Below are 17,090 nucleotides of genomic sequence, written 5' to 3' on the forward strand. Positions count from 1 at the left end.
AATTATTTCTGTATTAGTTTTCAATTTTCCGAACCATCTTATCTCCAATCAGTTCAGATAATCGACTTTACTGTCATCAATCAAACAAGAACCACATAAAATAATATTATACTATCAGGAGTCATCCTAGTTTCTGAACCAATTTTAACCAGTTAGATATCAGTGTCCAGATTATGTAGGCTAACCTTGCAGACACCCCAAATTCTTAATTTTCTATCTTCCACTATACAAGCCCACGGGTCATACATAACATCGCATAATTTATTGTTGGAACGATTTTGCTTATGGTTCAATGGCAATGATTCACATTCTGCCTTTAAATTATTTTTTAATTCTTTTTCGCTTATGTGTTCGGTGATTTGTGAAGAGATATCATTAACTATTGTGTATTAGGGTGTCATTATATTAAGTAAAATAAAGGATAAAATAATTAAAAAGAGAGTAATATCTCAATATTTAATTGTCAGGTACATTCAACATGCTAATAATTTTATTGTAAGTACATAAAAAAATATATTTATAAAAACATCGTCTATCAGCTAAAACAATATTATATTATGCTTACATTAATTACTCACCGATACCTTTTATTAATTTATATTAATTGAGTTAGTACGTTTCGTTTATATTTTGATATGGGTATGAAGCCTGGAAGTAATTAATTTGTTATGCGCTATAATTGTGACCCTTCAATTAACATTTTGTTAAAACAGCTACATACATACATAATTTCTTTATCTGAGAAAGGGACACTAAAAAAATTGATACAGATCTCTGTGCATAATTAAACAGGTGCAAAATATTTACACCTGTTTCGCAGATTTTTGAGTTACAATATTATTTTGTCGATTAGGTAAAAACTAGTAATTTTTTGAATCAGTAACAATTGGACTGCGTTATGCATACACATCAGTGACATGAAAAGAGTAAAGATATATTCAAATTGACAATAATATGAAACAAGATAAAAAAGACAAAACGAAATCAATTTCACAAAAAAGTTTCTTGCTCTAAAATTGCATAACGCGGTCCGAACCACACTACACTTTTGTACGAGTGTACATAAACTGAATTGAGGTGAGATTATGATAAATGTAAAGAGCCAAAATCTAGATATTCAAAGCGGTATTCAATACCTCATTTCGCAATAACTACCTACAGCAAAAGAAAATACAAATTGAATCATAGTATGTACAAAAAAAAAAAATACATTACTTTCTGTAATGATTATTCATAATTTTAATGACTGGTGAGATTCTTATATTATATACAAAGCCAAGATTAAGTTTTTCATAAACATTAATCAGAATTACATAAAAGTCAATAACAAAAACATTATCGACATACTAATTACATGCATGGCAAGTAAAATATTCCCAACACCTGAGATTGCACTGATAATAGTAGTGAGTGGTGCAGACATTGCCAAATCAATGACTAACAAATGAGAATCTGATAAAAAAAAAATATCAAGTGTCCTATGTCATTCAAGAGTGGAAGTTTGGTTTCCCCGAGTAGGTGCATCCAGACCGTTGAATGATTTCTGATGCGGCGTATATTCCACATTTAACACACACATCTAGAGAATATCCTTGAACAAGTTTAGCCAAAAAACCACCAGTGAATGCATCCCCGGCTCCGTTTGTGTCGACTATTTGTTCCTTGGAAAGCACCATAACAGGGATTTCTTGTATTTTTCCATCTTTAGCTAAAAGTACCGGATCACGCCCCTGGGTAATGATTGTTACTCGTGGAACTTTATCATTATCTTTGGGCATTCTACACACTTCAAGAGCAATATCTTTCATGGACTTCGCAGCTAGATTGAACTCTTTTGCAAATGCTTCCATTTCCTAAAAATAATAAATGCATGATACTGAAAATGTTAAGTATACCTACATACAGTGGCGGCTCGTCCATATGCACTGCGGAACTGCAACACCCATAAGCAAATTGTTATTAATACAATGAGACATGTTGTATTTAAGGTTTCTATAATTAATTATATTTAAAATTTAGTGGTGTGTACAGGAGGACCTCGATTTTCGCACATAATTGGTTCCTGAAAGTGTGTGCGAATGTTCGAAAATAGAGGGAAGTAAAAAAAAAAAAAATAGTGTGTATTTTAAAATATTTAGCGTTTAAGAGACATGTTTAAGTGGGGTTTGCGGGTGTTTCCCTTAAGAAGTTATCAAGAGTTAACTGTTTGCCACTCTTCTTTTTCTTATTTTAAATGGTAAATTATTAACTTTACAATATTGCTTAACTGCTGGCACGAAATGTAAAGTGAACCAATCTTTAAATATTAACGCAGTAACCCAGGCTTTTTTATTTGATTACCAAATGACTGGAAGTAATTCTTTATCTTTCCCTTTCAATGCTCTGGGATTTTCTGGTTGATAAATTAACATTGGCATCAATTTTAAATCACCCGCTAAGTTTCCACCAAGAAGCAATGTCAATCGGTTTTTAGAAGGTTTATGCCCAGGGGTAACTGATTCTTCCTTAGATAAGAATGTACGACTAAACATTTTTTTCCAAAATAAACCTGGCTCATCTACACTAAATATTTTTGGCTAGAGGAATATTCTCCATCTTCAATAATTTTGGATAATGAGGAAATAAATTCTTTTGCAGCATCTTTATCCGCATCAGCCGATTCTCCAGTGAATTTAATATTATGAAAAGAAAACCTCATTTAAAAATTGTTAAACCAACCGTTACTCGCTTGAAAAATCGTGTTAGAATCTTCTTTTAATCTAGCCTTCGCTTGAATAATTGAAATACTCAGAGGGACATCTTTTTGATGTTGGTCATTGATCCATGATGACAAAGATTTTTCCATTTCATCCATAACTATGCCGTGTCTTTTGGAAACAATCTTAAAAGACATATTTCCACAATTATCACAACATATCGTAGACCTGTTTGTATCATACGAACGTCCGATTGATGCAAAAGATTCACCGCTATCAGAACGTCTAATAATTTCCATCTTTGTCTCGATCATGTGAAGTTTATGAGTCCTTGATTTCTTTTTGTTTGTATCAACACTACAGTTTTTCCATTCCTCACTCACTACTTCTAGCTAGCTCACAAGCAAAGTGACGGGTGTGAGCAGGATACAAGTGATGCACTTGCTTTTTAAATGTGCGAAAGTCGAGGTCCGCCTGTATAGGTTTTAACTAATCTATGCGGTCTTGCATGGAGTTACTGTCAGTAATAGCGTGCAAATTAAATTTACGCAAAAATAAATGTACGCACAAAAAAACTGATTGTTGCACCAATCTCATTTTTCAAGTGTCAGAGAGCCCCGTTTATTGTTGCGTGCTATGTTTTCTGTGCTCTGCAACATATTATGTTGTCGGTACTATCGTTTTACCACATGTCATGAATAATTTTTTTTGATCTATGCATGGTGTTGTAACTTGCCCGGCAATAATATGGCGAACGGAAAACACATTATATCACATGAGGTCAGTAGTGTGGTGTGTTACATGTGAGGTGACCGTAATATGGTTCTTATACATTTTGAGAGTTTTTGCGCGACAATACGTACTGCCAGCAGTAAATCCATGCATGTGTAAATGGGCTATAATACAGTCGAACTCGGTTATTACAATCACGGATATAGCGAGATCTCGGATGTAATGAGGAAACATTCGTTGGCATTTTAGTTTATGATTTTCTCCATACATTTATTCACTTTTATAACGAGGTACTTATCGGATATGCCGAGCTAAAATATCGTCAAAAATTCTCTTAAAACTGTTAATGTGTCGATCGTTTAAAAACATTTCGACCCTAAGCAATAAAATCCAACCGGACAGGATGCCGCCAAGATCGGATTACGTTTATGACACTAGTTTAGACCTTAGACCTACCTAATTGGTGTTTTCGCCGACAATATTGAAAAAGTGTCCACGCATCTCGTTGAAATTCCATGTAAAAAAATCCAAGGTTTGTGAAGTCAGTAGGTAGGTAGGTACCTACCAATGTTCATTACAATAAACAACTTCTTTTGTAGTTTATGAATGCCATGCTTGTTTCGGGGAAAAATTATAATTGTGTATTTTTTGAATTGTGACTGTGTTATGTGACCGCTCATTTAAAAGTACCTAGTCTCAGATATAACGAGCAAATTCAGTCGGTCCCATCTTCCTCGTAATAACCAAGTTCGACTGTATTATAAACCAATAGTTAATGCAATAAAAAAAAAATCACATCCGAGGTTTAATGAATTAAATTAATAAGGTAAGATTGCAATAAATTGTTAAATCAGTAGTATTTCTTAATCAGATTGTTAAATCCTGATGACTTTTATTTTCTGTGATGGTGTCAACTGTCAATTTATCCTTATTAGAATTTATTGCATTACCTAATTAAAAATAAAATACACTACATATTATGTACATACTACTAATTCCACATAGTTTAATAAATGTTGCATATTGTGTTTTATTTTAATTAAATCTGGATGAATTTATTTTTTCCTAGTATTCTATCTATAAAAGCAGTCTTTGTAAGTATGTAGGTATGTCATCAAAATCAAAACAAGGAGATCGGCAGCTCTAATTCGAGTCTCTACTGCCGCAGTTAGAGATGTTAAAAGTTTTCGCAGTCTATCGATACCAACATTGTATTGAATGAAAAGTATATTCAACCATGTGAGAATATATTAATTTCTAAAAGTGAATATATTATAGAAATTATTACCGTTTCATTTCCAAAGAGTATATCTATATAAGGCATCACTTTCGAGAGGGGTTCTTTGTAGAATTGTGACACAAACGGGGCACTCAGATTCATGGCCATTAGGTGGTTGCCTCTATGCGCTCGCTTCGCAATGAAATCAACCGACGCAGCGCTGGCAGCCAAAAAGAATCCCTACAAGACGAAATTAGTCAATTAAAATTATTTCATGAAGTCTACCTGTGTTACAAATAACACAATAATTGTGTAATTGTATAATTATTATATCAGTGACGAGGGGTGGAGGTAGGTTAAAATTCGACATAATAGTGCACACTAAACTTTGTCAGTCATGCTTATTTGTTTTCATCGAACGAAGAATACAATTTGCAGATGGTACTGGTTAGTTTGTAAAATTCAGTTGAACCCTGCCTAAATCAAACTATAATAGTTTAGGTGTGCTATGGACAATGACATTAATATGGACGAATCTGAAAAAATAAATGACACTCACTTTATTGTTGGGTCTGCCGAATGGCATAATCTGTTCTAACGCCATTACAATAAAGGTGATATTGCTATAAATTCCTGATGCTTTTTGTTGGGTCTGCCGAATGGTTCGGTTCGAACGGGTTCTCTCAAATAAACATTGACATTAGAAACACTGGTCTAACGCCATTACAATAAAAGTCACATTGCTATAAATTCCCGATGCGTGATATCGCATAATGGAAATTGCGTGACGTCTACCTGTACATGCAAATTTACTTGCTAGCTACTGTATTGAGTGCGTTGTCCATTAATAATGTCATTGGCTATGGGCAATCTGACAAAATAGTGCACACATTTTCAGTCATGTTCTTATTTGTTTTCGTTGAATTAAGAATAAATTATATTTATATACATATATTACTAATAATGTTGGACAATTTTTTTAAATTCATTAAGCCCTGCCTAACCAAACCATAATCGATATAAAATATTCTTCTATCTACATAATATTTACAATTATGCATGGTTTAATGGCACACTTTTAGATATTTTATGGACAAATATTTTTGAGAATCATCTACTATGGTTTGGATAAGGCAGGATTTAACTGAATTTTAAAAACTAATAAACACTATCTACACATTGTAATCTTAGTTCAATAAAAATAAATACGTTTGACTGACAAGTTTAGTATGCACTATGTATGTCAGATCCAGCCTACATCCACTCTTCGCCACTGCAATATACATATTTATTTTTAAGATAACACTGTTTGCTGCATAGAGAAATAATTATAAATAGATGATTTAATTTGTAAACAAACATTAAATATGTTTACAAAAACGTCACAATAAACTATATCCACATCACTAAAGGCCGGATCTTTCAAGTTTTTAACCGTCAACCCATAAAAAAACACATTAAAATGGTGGACGAATCCAATATCCTAAGGAGACTTTTGCCCAAATGATTCTTAGTATGGATTTCTACAATTTGTCAGTTGTTTTTTCTGGCAGCTCAGGTGCGATGGTAATTATTGTAATTAAGATAATCGTCTTGCCAATATTATAACGCGACTTGCGGCTACGACAAACGAATTCAAATTCGCAAAATGCAATTAAAAAGATCGCATTACAAAATTGATGGTTTGTTTTATTGCAGGTAAGTAATGGTAAACCATTTTTATAAAATGCGTGTAGAATATGTTTTTTCATAATTAAATATCGAATAGCTTTTGCGTACCTACCACTAATATAAATACAAATATTGGAAGATTTTGTCCGCTGACCCGTTTTATGTTCTAAATGTATCATATTGATACCTATTAGTATTACAAGCAACAATACCGTACCTACATATCGATAAAAAAGTCACATACCTACTTGTTTATTTCTTTAGATATTTAAGTATTTTGAGGATGCTCTGCCCAAACTGGTCTATTTGATTATAAACTATTGACATTGAAGAATTTCATCAAATCGATCGTAAGAAATTTCATCTTCAAAATACCAGTGGCGTACATCTGAAGATGCGAGACATCCCTGAAAATATTCGTTTGAACCTACTAGTATAATATTATGTATTGCGTAAGCCGTAATTGCATTCTTCTAAAGGTTTTGCAATATAATATTGCTTCAGATTTTCACTTAGTCATTGTATTACGTTAATATTTATTGTTGTTTAATTTAATAAAACGCATTTTTTTGTAGTACTTATTCCACTTTTAATCAATAAATTAGGACCAGTTTCGTTCGCATCAGAGGGACATTTTCAACTGAACAAGGGAAGATTCAGTTGAAAATGTCCCTCTGAGGCGGACGAAACCGGTCCTAATTTATAGATTAAAAGTGGAATAAGTACTACAAAAAAAATGGAGCCATTGTCGAAAACTTCCCAATCAAGACTCGTAACTGGACAAAATCTGACATTCGAATGAAATTTTCAAAATGGCGTCCTATGGTAGTTCGTAGTTCCATTTTTGGCCATTCTACAGGTAAGTTTGTAGGTGTGTAACGTTAAAAAAAAGTCCCGCCGTCCCATGTAATACTTCAGATTTTCACTTAGTGATTGTATTACGTTAATATTTATTGTTGTTTAATTAAAAAAACGCATTTTTTTGTAGTACTTATTCCACTTTTAATCAATAAATTAGGACCGGTTTCGTTCGCATCAGAGGGACATTTTCAACCGAACAAGGGAAGATTCAGTTGAAAATGTCCCTCTGAGGCGGATGAAACCGTTCCTAATTTATTGATTAAAAGTGGAATAAGTACTACAAAAAAAATGGAGCCATTGTCGAAAACTACCCAATCAAGACTAGTAACTGGACAAAATCTGACATTCGAATGAAATTTTCAAAATGGCGTCCTATGGTAATTCGTAGTTCCATTTTTGGCCTTTCTACAGGTAAGTTTGTAGGTGTGTAACATTAAAAAAAGTCCCGCCGTCCCATTTAATACATTGTACGCTAAAGGCGCGCCGATTAGGTGGCCATTCGACATAATTAGCATTATATTTAAATGTTGTTATTAAAAAGAAATTATCTGATATATGATTATATTATGTATTTGATTTAAATACTTACATATTATAAAGTGTAAAGAACTATTCATCACATAAAACGACTGGTACTTAGATACATATTTCATTAAAACACTTTATAATATGTACTTTCGTACTTTTTCCACATTTATTCCATAATGTTGATATTCAACCGATTTTATCCTAATGGACATTTTCAATTGAATAACAGTACAAAATATAGGTAGGTACATATTATTGCATAAAAAGTCAATTAAGTATAGAGGACGTGGGAGTCGATTGTTTACTTGAACTAACTTGTTGGTGATATTTGTCCTTATTTATTAAATGACAGGTTTATATACATTAAGAAATAGAGTAACTTCAAAACTGTGAAAAATTTGCTGTGTTTAAAATTCACCTGCCGTAGGTGTATGTATCAAAAAAGGTTCCCGACCAATGACAAAAACTTGAAGACGATTTTATTGCTTTTGTCGCATGATACGTACAAGAAACCCACAACTTAAAAATGAATTATTTTCCATACGATAGTATGTATCATCATCAGCTGTAGTATATACCAATATTGCATATAAATTTATGTTTACATTTTAGATATAATAGTGCAACCATCTATAATACCGTGGATTTACAAGAATAAAATTACAAAGCGGCAGGTTTACATAGGTCGTAAGTGCATTTGCTAGTCACGCAGCCTTCGCTATCGAGGCTTGATAATTATATATTATATACTTACACAATATTATATATGTGACATATTATAATATTTAGGAATATTATATTTCATCCATTGTTGTTATTTTTAAGTTAATAAGTCAAAAGAATAATATCAACTAAGATTTAATAACAATAAACAAAAATGCAAAATGTACAAAGTGTTTAAAAGTACCTTATACACCTTCTAGAGGAAAGTGGTATAATGGTCCCTATATCTAACGGGTACGAGTGGCAAAAATATTAATCAATAAATTCTAATTGATTTATGTTTTGTACTAGGTATTCTATTAGTCATTATTTACGACCCGGCTTATGCCTTCTGGCTTATGGCCTTCTGGCTTCTTCGTGCACTATGCGCACTCACCGATCGTAAATGCACATTGACATAATAAAAGATTGTTAAAACCTTCTTACCTATTAGTAAAGGATCAAGTAAAAAACAAATTTTGATTATCTGAAGTGTTTGTGAAAAACCCGTAATGAATATATTACATACTATTAATACATTCAATAGGTAAGCCCGTTAAATCGTCATTTCCCGTAAACAATGGAACCAGCTAATGTGAAATATCACAAAATATACCTACTCACTAAATAAAAACAAATAAACAATTTTAAGCTATAATCCATAATCGTTAAAACTGAAGTGATCTCGGATTTTAAGAAAATACGTAGATCAGTTAACAAACGCGCAGGTTAAGTTTTTTTTGTTTTTTCTACCATATTACTATAACATCAAATTATAGTTTCATGTGTGAACTCCCAGATTGGATAAATCAATGAACTATTAGAACCAAGGTCAACTTGTTAAGGCAAATGGTAGGCACTGCAACTGTGTTATACCTATTTATATCTAATATTTTCTTGATAAAATAATTTATTATCAATGGTATTAGGTACTATATATACACAATGTATCAATGTCGACTAATTATGATTGTATCATTTTGATAACTTCCGAAATAAATAATTATATCGGGTTTATATATTTCATTGAAATAATACTATGATATATAATTTATAGTATTAGGGAGTAGCAATTAACAGAAAACGCATGTACTTACATATTTTGCATGATGAATATAAAGTTTTTGAAAATGGCCTATAAAATGTCAAAAAAAACATTACAACATCAGTACCTATATATTAAAATTGAATATCTCAATATGTCCAACCACTTGCTTGAAACACAAAAGTACGATTTGAAGTATCTTTCGTACGAAACTTTTTCTAAAGGGTTTCATTAACCACATAGGTCCGATATTCCCCATTTTACCCATCCATAAATCCATATAATATAATAATATGTTTTCATATTATATATTTTCGTAGTATCAACATAATATACGAAATCATTCAGATTTGGTACGATTTTAATAATACACTAGCTGTCAGGTCCTTCTCATTATGGGAGCAAGTGTGATTTGTTATTTGATAGTGAAAATAAAAGTAGTTTAGTAGAAATTTTAAACTTTGATTACAATAATAGGTATGTATATAAAAAGTGGAATATTATTAAATATTATAGATATTACTATTAACAACTAATTTTTCCACTCTATACGTAAGCGCTTCATTAATTTCTCTAAATAGTATAGTATATCTACCTACTAATAGCAGCGTTTCTATATAATTAAGTATCGATAAAGTCTCTTGCACATATTATCAATATCATTTATTTCATATTTCATTGTACCTACTACATCGTACAACTTATTTTTCTGAAAAACATAGGTTCCATAAATTATTAACGCATTTTTTAATTAAAAAATGTTGTAATATTCGAGTCCGTCCCAAAAAAAAAAGGACTCCAGATATCCGGTGTCTACACATCACATAGAAAAGTGTAGTAAATCAAAAGTTATCTGGTTTACATTTATTTTAATTTCGGAAAAGTAAAGTAAAAATGATTATTTATTCCCCATGAAAACCGTATTATTATAGTTAGTTCACTCCATTTTATAATTCTTTATTTTAATTTAATTTACTGCATATATTTTGATATGCTCTGTGCCTTGTATTCATTATTATTTTATTATTCTTCATTGTGTTATTATTTTGAAAAATATATTATAGATTTTTACTGTTTATACTGATTTAGAGTACGTAAGGGTAAGTTTACGTGAAATGTTAGCCATTATTCAGTGGTTAAGCTGTAATGTAAGTCAATATTACCGAGGTATAAAAGTAGAGGGCTCTATCAATAATCTCCATGTTGTCATGTTCCTTAAGGAATTCTACATCGAACGAGTTCCCGGCTGCAACATTAGCACAAAGCGAGCGATGCGTTCCAGTGATTAACACCGCACACGTTCCAGTGGGGGCCTTTTTAGTGTACTGGTATCGAACATTTACACCGTCTGCGCTAAAATTCACAATCAACATCAGCTAGCATCATCCCAGTATCTAAGATGCAATACAATTTTTTAAATATTAATTTTCATTATATTACAGTATAGAATAATGTTAAATAATTACTACAGGCAACAGGAAGGAAGAACATATCTCTTTATATAAGCAAGATATCGCCTATTGAAAGATATAACCATACAGGTGACTATTGCTAACTATAATGTGGAACAAAAACAATAAATTCACTATGCAGAATTTGGAATTATGTGATGTGACCTTCGGTCGATAGTATTAATGTTAATACTACACTGTTGAAAAAAAATCTTCATTTATTAAATGGTAATTTAGCACGATTAGAAATTAAATAATTTACCTAGCTCTCTCTTTCAATATCTTTGCGTATTCGTCATCTCCAACGCAACCAAAATAAGTTGCCACATTCGGCTTTTCAAGAAACCATTGCGCAACTCTAAGAGTATTCTGAACGCTGCCTCCGGCAATAAATTCAGCTTTGTATTTATCTACAAGTTCTTTGTAAAGTGGCATGTGTGATTCTTCTGCCAATATAGCATTGTCCGGCTTCAGATCATATTTTTTTAATAGGCCCTCGTCTACATTTGCTGATATGTCCAGAAGTGGGTTGCCAATACCCACCAAGAGTCCTTCCCTATAAGTATAAAAAGTATTTTTAAAATCCATTACTTCAACCTTTAATTATCAGACAGAGAGACACTCCCATTTTATTATAAGTATATAGATGCAAAGGCGAAGAAGTTCTCAATACACTTAGAAATCAAAATTTAGTTGTATGCTACATAAATATTTTCAATAATATACAGCAAGGCAGCTTGACTGGAATGACAAAAAAGTCCCTATAAATGGGGGTGAAGAGTATCTGAGACCTCCAAAGCAGAATGTAGAAACTCACCGAAATAAGCAGCAAAGTAGGCATAAAACTGAATGTAACAAAGACAAAGGTCATGTTTAACTCCTTTGCTGATCAAAAAAAATACAATGGCAATCGTGAAAACCTACATCCATTTAGGACAAAAACGTTTATAAACGGTTGAATGTTGATGACATTGTTTGCAGAAGAAAGCTGGGCCGGAGTGCTTTTGGCTGCCGGAACAATGTCTCCAAAGGCAATCATCCAATGTACCTAAAACGCAGTGTTCAATCTGTGTGTACTTCTCATAATCACATGGGTGCAAAACATGGACCCTAAGTCTCTAACCTATAGTCTATAACCTAAGACCCTAAAAGAGGTCCATAAACTTAAGAGTAGCACAGCGATGGATGGAGAAGTGCGTGCTAGGCATAAAGTGTAAGGACCAAAAATTGAATAATTGGATAAGGAAATAAACAAATCGTCAGCTGAATGCAGTTTAACTTGCATTTCAATTTTTTTAGAACAGAGTTCTTTGAAAAAACCTACTTCAACTATTTATATAAATAAATGTATTTATCATATTTTAGTAGAACTGTTGATGAAAAAAATTATTTATAAATTAGTTTATATACCTAAGTAATAAAAAATGTAGACTGTTAACTGTACTAAGAACACTTCCGTAAAATATTTCAAATGTGAGTTAGAATAGTTCCGCATTGTAACCGATGCAAAACTAAAATTTTGGAAATGGGCAGGACACTAAACTCATCCAGTCATTCAGTGCTACTGAAGAGGTGGAAATCATTAGAAAGATATACATAGAGGCTGATAAATTGACGAATTGGTTATGTTCTATGAAAGTACATGAGAACGCAACGCACAGGACCGAGGATAATAGAATCAGCTTGATGAGGCCTTCATCTAGCAGTGAATTGATTCAGCCTGATGATTATGATGTTAGCGACAACAATAATCATAGCATATTTTAAATAATAATAATTGTAATGTCACTTAGGTTACAGTGACAATGTGAATTTTGTTTAACGTTATTGTGAATCTGAGTTTCAACCTCAGCGACCTCAAATAGATAAAATCAGTTTGGCAATTTAAGTACTCACTATAAATTGTAATAATGTAGCATGAAATATCCATTACGCCAACGGAGATATTAACCTGTAGGTCACATATTATCAGTGTGGGTATTACATAAATGAAATATGATTAATGTCAGAGTTTTCAAAAGTAGAAAAATATTATTTAACTGTGTATATCAATGGTTCTCAAAATGGGTGCTACCCTGCCCTCTTTAGGAGCATTATAAGACACGAGATGGGCGCTGGGCTTCTCAAAAAAGGGAAATAATACAAATTGATACCTTAGATTTTTCTGCTGAATGAGTAATTTCGAGTTTTTAAATCAGGCTAGTACATAATAGGTATATCATCAAGATATGTCATTTTCTATGATTTTAAATGATCCAACCTTCACTTTTATTAATCAAAGATTTTGTGTATGAACGTGCATCGCAATTAAATGTTTTTTTGGCTGTATGGGTCATTTTATGTGTTTTGAAATAGTGATATGACACATTGACTTTAAACAGTTTTGTTGGCTGTCGAAACATAATTTTATTATGCTCTAAAAGGTACGAACAGAAAATGTTTAGGAAACTCTTGTTAATATAGTTAGTATAATATCTATCAATAGGTACCTACTTACTTTTAATGTTACAGACATGTAATGCAGGAAACCTTATAATTAATAAATTGACATTGAAATTGAAAAAAGATTTTTAATTGAATTCAATGCAAAATTGAAGATGAATAATTCACTTCTGTTTACTCTTTAGAGTTAGGTATTGAACATTTAATTTAATAGCTGGCATGGCATGACTTTAATAAAAATAATTATCAGAAAATTGTTTCTATTGTTACGGGTGATGAGAATTTTTTATAGCTTTGTATAGCATTTCCTAGACATTTTTATTTTCATATAATGCTAGTAAACAATAATAATATCATAAGTCTGACACACTTACATATGAGGGGTATAGGCGTATTAATTCTTAAATCGTGTAAAGATGACTAAAAACGTTACCCATTCACTTTAAAAAGAAAACATGTCAGTGAATATATTATTATTGTTACTAATAGAACAATAAACAGAACATAAAATGGACGTATGTTGGATTTATATGACAAATTATATTTCGTTTGGCATGCGTCATTTGTACCCGCTACCCGCAATCCGCGCATCGCCTAGCCACGATCTTTTTAGATCGTGCCTCAACTGAGGTACAGCTTTAAGGCAGATAAGTTTAATACAGAACTTTTTGTTTTTTTTTTCAATGTGGAAAGATTAAAAAGATAATCTGTACAATAAAAATCAGTAATTTCGATACACTTATTAAGATATATTAATTAATTAAATTGCTTCAAAATTTATAAGATTGCTGGTTTTGCGTCTAACTAATTGAAAGTTTGCTGTGCTTGCTCCCAAATTGTACCGAGCGGCCATTTTGTCACGTGACTTTTTGTATGGGAAAAATATTGAATATAGAAGAATGCAGCCTTTGCTTCTAATGTGAGTTTTTAAAGTGATTTTTGTATGAAAGAATGCAGCACCGCGATTTCCTAACTCTCGTCTCGTGTGGCACCAGACGAGATGACGTAATTGTGTCGTCACGCTCGAGGCATGCCGACCGCGCACAGAATAACCATAGAAAATATTATTATCATACACCTATATGTGTATGGTGACAATGAATAGCGCCGCTGTCTGACCACTCGCTATTTTCTCGAATGCTATTATCACTCCGGTAGTACGTCATAATGATGTCATATGACGTCATCTCGACCGGGAAGCTTGCACTCGCAAGTTCTAACATAGAGCCCCAGGTTTGCGCCTCAAATATTGTTTTACCATGTGCATAATGAGCAGCTCTATATTTCTGCATTCATAGGTTATTTTGCCAATTTTTCCAAGATTGCTGCCTTTGCTTCTATACCCCTCATATTTGTTTAAAATTTGATAAGTGATATTAGAGATAATAATATTTTATGCAATGAAATAACTGAATAAAACACAATATTTTTTACCCAAAATATTTTTCATAAAAACAGAAGCATTATATTCGACCCTTGAGAATGACTGTACTCGCTATACTGGAAAATGATGACAGCGTAGTAATTATCACAATGTAGCTTATTTTTAGCTAGATTTTGGCAAAATTCATGAATTCAAAAATGATAACCTAACAAATAATCCAATATATCGGCTATTTTCAAAATTTGTTTGCTGCTGGCTTCCTGTTAAGTGTAAACCGACAAGAACCGTGTTTTATTTAGACATGAATTTTATGTCAGTACTGTACGACCCAAAGAGGTTGGACGGTCTTTAATATACTGCCATAAATGTCCGATACATTTCACGGTTAAGTGTGATACGGGGAACTGCATACGTACAAGTTTCCGGACACGCAACTAACCACCGGACTGAGATTTAAGACCCCTTATCCGGCTGCGTGTCCGGAAATTTGTACACTATGCAGTTAACCGAAGCACAGTTCATCATGAGCTGTTGTATCGGAAATAGATGACCATTATAAGATTTGATAAAAGGACTTTCTCATTTTGACTAGTCACTTATCTTCCTACTTCAAATTGATCCCAATGAATTATTTTTGTAATGAAAATGTGATTTTGACATATAAAATTGATATCAATACTGTGGAAATTATACAGATTTGTTATATGGTATTTCGTTTTACGGCTGGAATCCTACATAGTGTTTGTGCATTATCAATTGATTTTTTTTTAATAAAGTAATGAAAGTCCAGTAATATTATAACTTCATAAATAATATTCAAATACTTGATTTAAAAATATACTTCACTGACTGCATTTTAATATAAATTTAATAGTTTCTGAACTAGTAGCTACCTACTATATTTACAAATATATACTTAATACCTATAGTTATATTATAATATAGCAATATAAAAAAAGACATAATTTTATTTAATACTTATAAGCATAACAAATTACAGTGCATTTATTGAGATTAGAAACGTGTTTCACAGAAGATATCAAACACTTTATACGCACTTTTGTGATGAATAGACTGCCTTAGTAAGTGCTCGAAATGGAAAATTTTGCGAACCGGAGCGTACGATAATATTCCGAAAATATTAACAAATTTAAATATTCTATCTATGTTTAATAAAATTGAGTTAAGTAGATAGATTTTTTGTTATAATATTGCCTACCTAGCTCAGACGGTCAAATTAATGTGTCCACGAGACGGAGTGATAAACTCGGCGATTTCATGAATCGGAGCTACGCTCCAGTGCGCTCCGATCCATTTCGAACCCTGGCTTTAAAATTTAAATGTAAAATGCTACACTAGGAAGCATGCACAAAAGTAATGTTTTTCAAAGGCTTCGTAATATTTTGGAATGATTATATACAATTATACATTTTAATGATTAGGAATCTTCGACCATTTTACAACACCACGGGCTAATTATTATTCTTGTATAAAAATAGTTATTACGTGAACTTATTGGGTACCTACTTACTTAAAATATATACATTAAAAATCGATTTTCAATTTAAATAATAAGCTTGAATTTTAATAAGGTATATCTAGAAATAGTTGAAGTGTACTCACTTAATTAGATCCATAATTCGTTATATATTATATTAACGCAGTGTACGGAATTCCGTTTTGAGATTCGTTGCGCTTGCCCAAAAGTATAATAACCTAAATATATAGCATGCGCTTCGCAGTACTCCCTCTCAACCCGCTCTCAATTCAGTTTTGACAGTAGATGCTAGTGTTGCCAGAGATGCAAAACACAATACTCTAATCATAGCAAAGAGATTGGAATCATAGACTAACTCGGTGGGAATTAATCGCACATTGCAATAATGAAAGGAGTTTTACCTTCCATTAAAACTCTTATTATTCGCTATTGACTCTAAAGTCCCTTGAGATGTTGATCGTATTTTTCGCCTTGTGTTCTTCTGTGATGGTCCCTTTTTACCCCTTTTCTTCTCGATTACTTATCTCTCTGGTTGCTCATCTTGTTTTACCGGCTGGCAGGACTGACGCTTCTATAGTAGCGTGCTTTGTCTTTGGTTCTTCAATTTGATATGTCTCAAGGAAACCAGGTAGGTGTTCTCTGGACTTCAGAGTCAACAAGAATAATAAGAGTTTTAATGGTAGGTAAAACTCCTTTCATTATTCGCTATTGACTCTGAAGTGAGAAATCTGTTTGTTATCACCGTCCTGGTAAAGCAAGATAGATCCTGCAAGATAAGGTGGATGAACCTAACATGAGAATTAGGTATAACATCTCCTTGCTTTTAGGCTCAGTGCACCGGGCTGAACAGAGAGGTCAACA

The 17,090-nt window shown here is 32.4% G+C and overlaps 1 protein-coding gene across 1 annotated transcript; it reads right to left on the minus strand.

Annotated features, from left to right (window-relative positions):
- Positions 1–422: 422 nt before the first annotated feature.
- Positions 423–16,512, minus strand: Adk2 (Adenosine kinase 2). The gene is made up of 5 exons (XM_085952356.1): positions 16,355–16,512; positions 11,168–11,461; positions 10,618–10,807; positions 4,717–4,887; positions 423–1,853 (listed from the first exon to the last, which is right to left on the minus strand). The coding sequence occupies exons 1-5, from the start codon at positions 16,366–16,368 to the stop codon at positions 1,488–1,490; spliced, it is 1,035 nt and encodes a 344-aa protein (XP_085808482.1). The 5' UTR covers positions 16,369–16,512; the 3' UTR covers positions 423–1,487.
- Positions 16,513–17,090: the final 578 nt, after the last annotated feature.

This window comes from Rhyacophila brunnea, unplaced genomic scaffold (assembly GCF_057557595.1).
Source record: "Rhyacophila brunnea isolate RB1 unplaced genomic scaffold, BYU_Rbru_1.0 scaffold_3, whole genome shotgun sequence".
Lineage (NCBI taxonomy): Eukaryota > Metazoa > Arthropoda > Insecta > Trichoptera > Rhyacophilidae > Rhyacophila > Rhyacophila brunnea.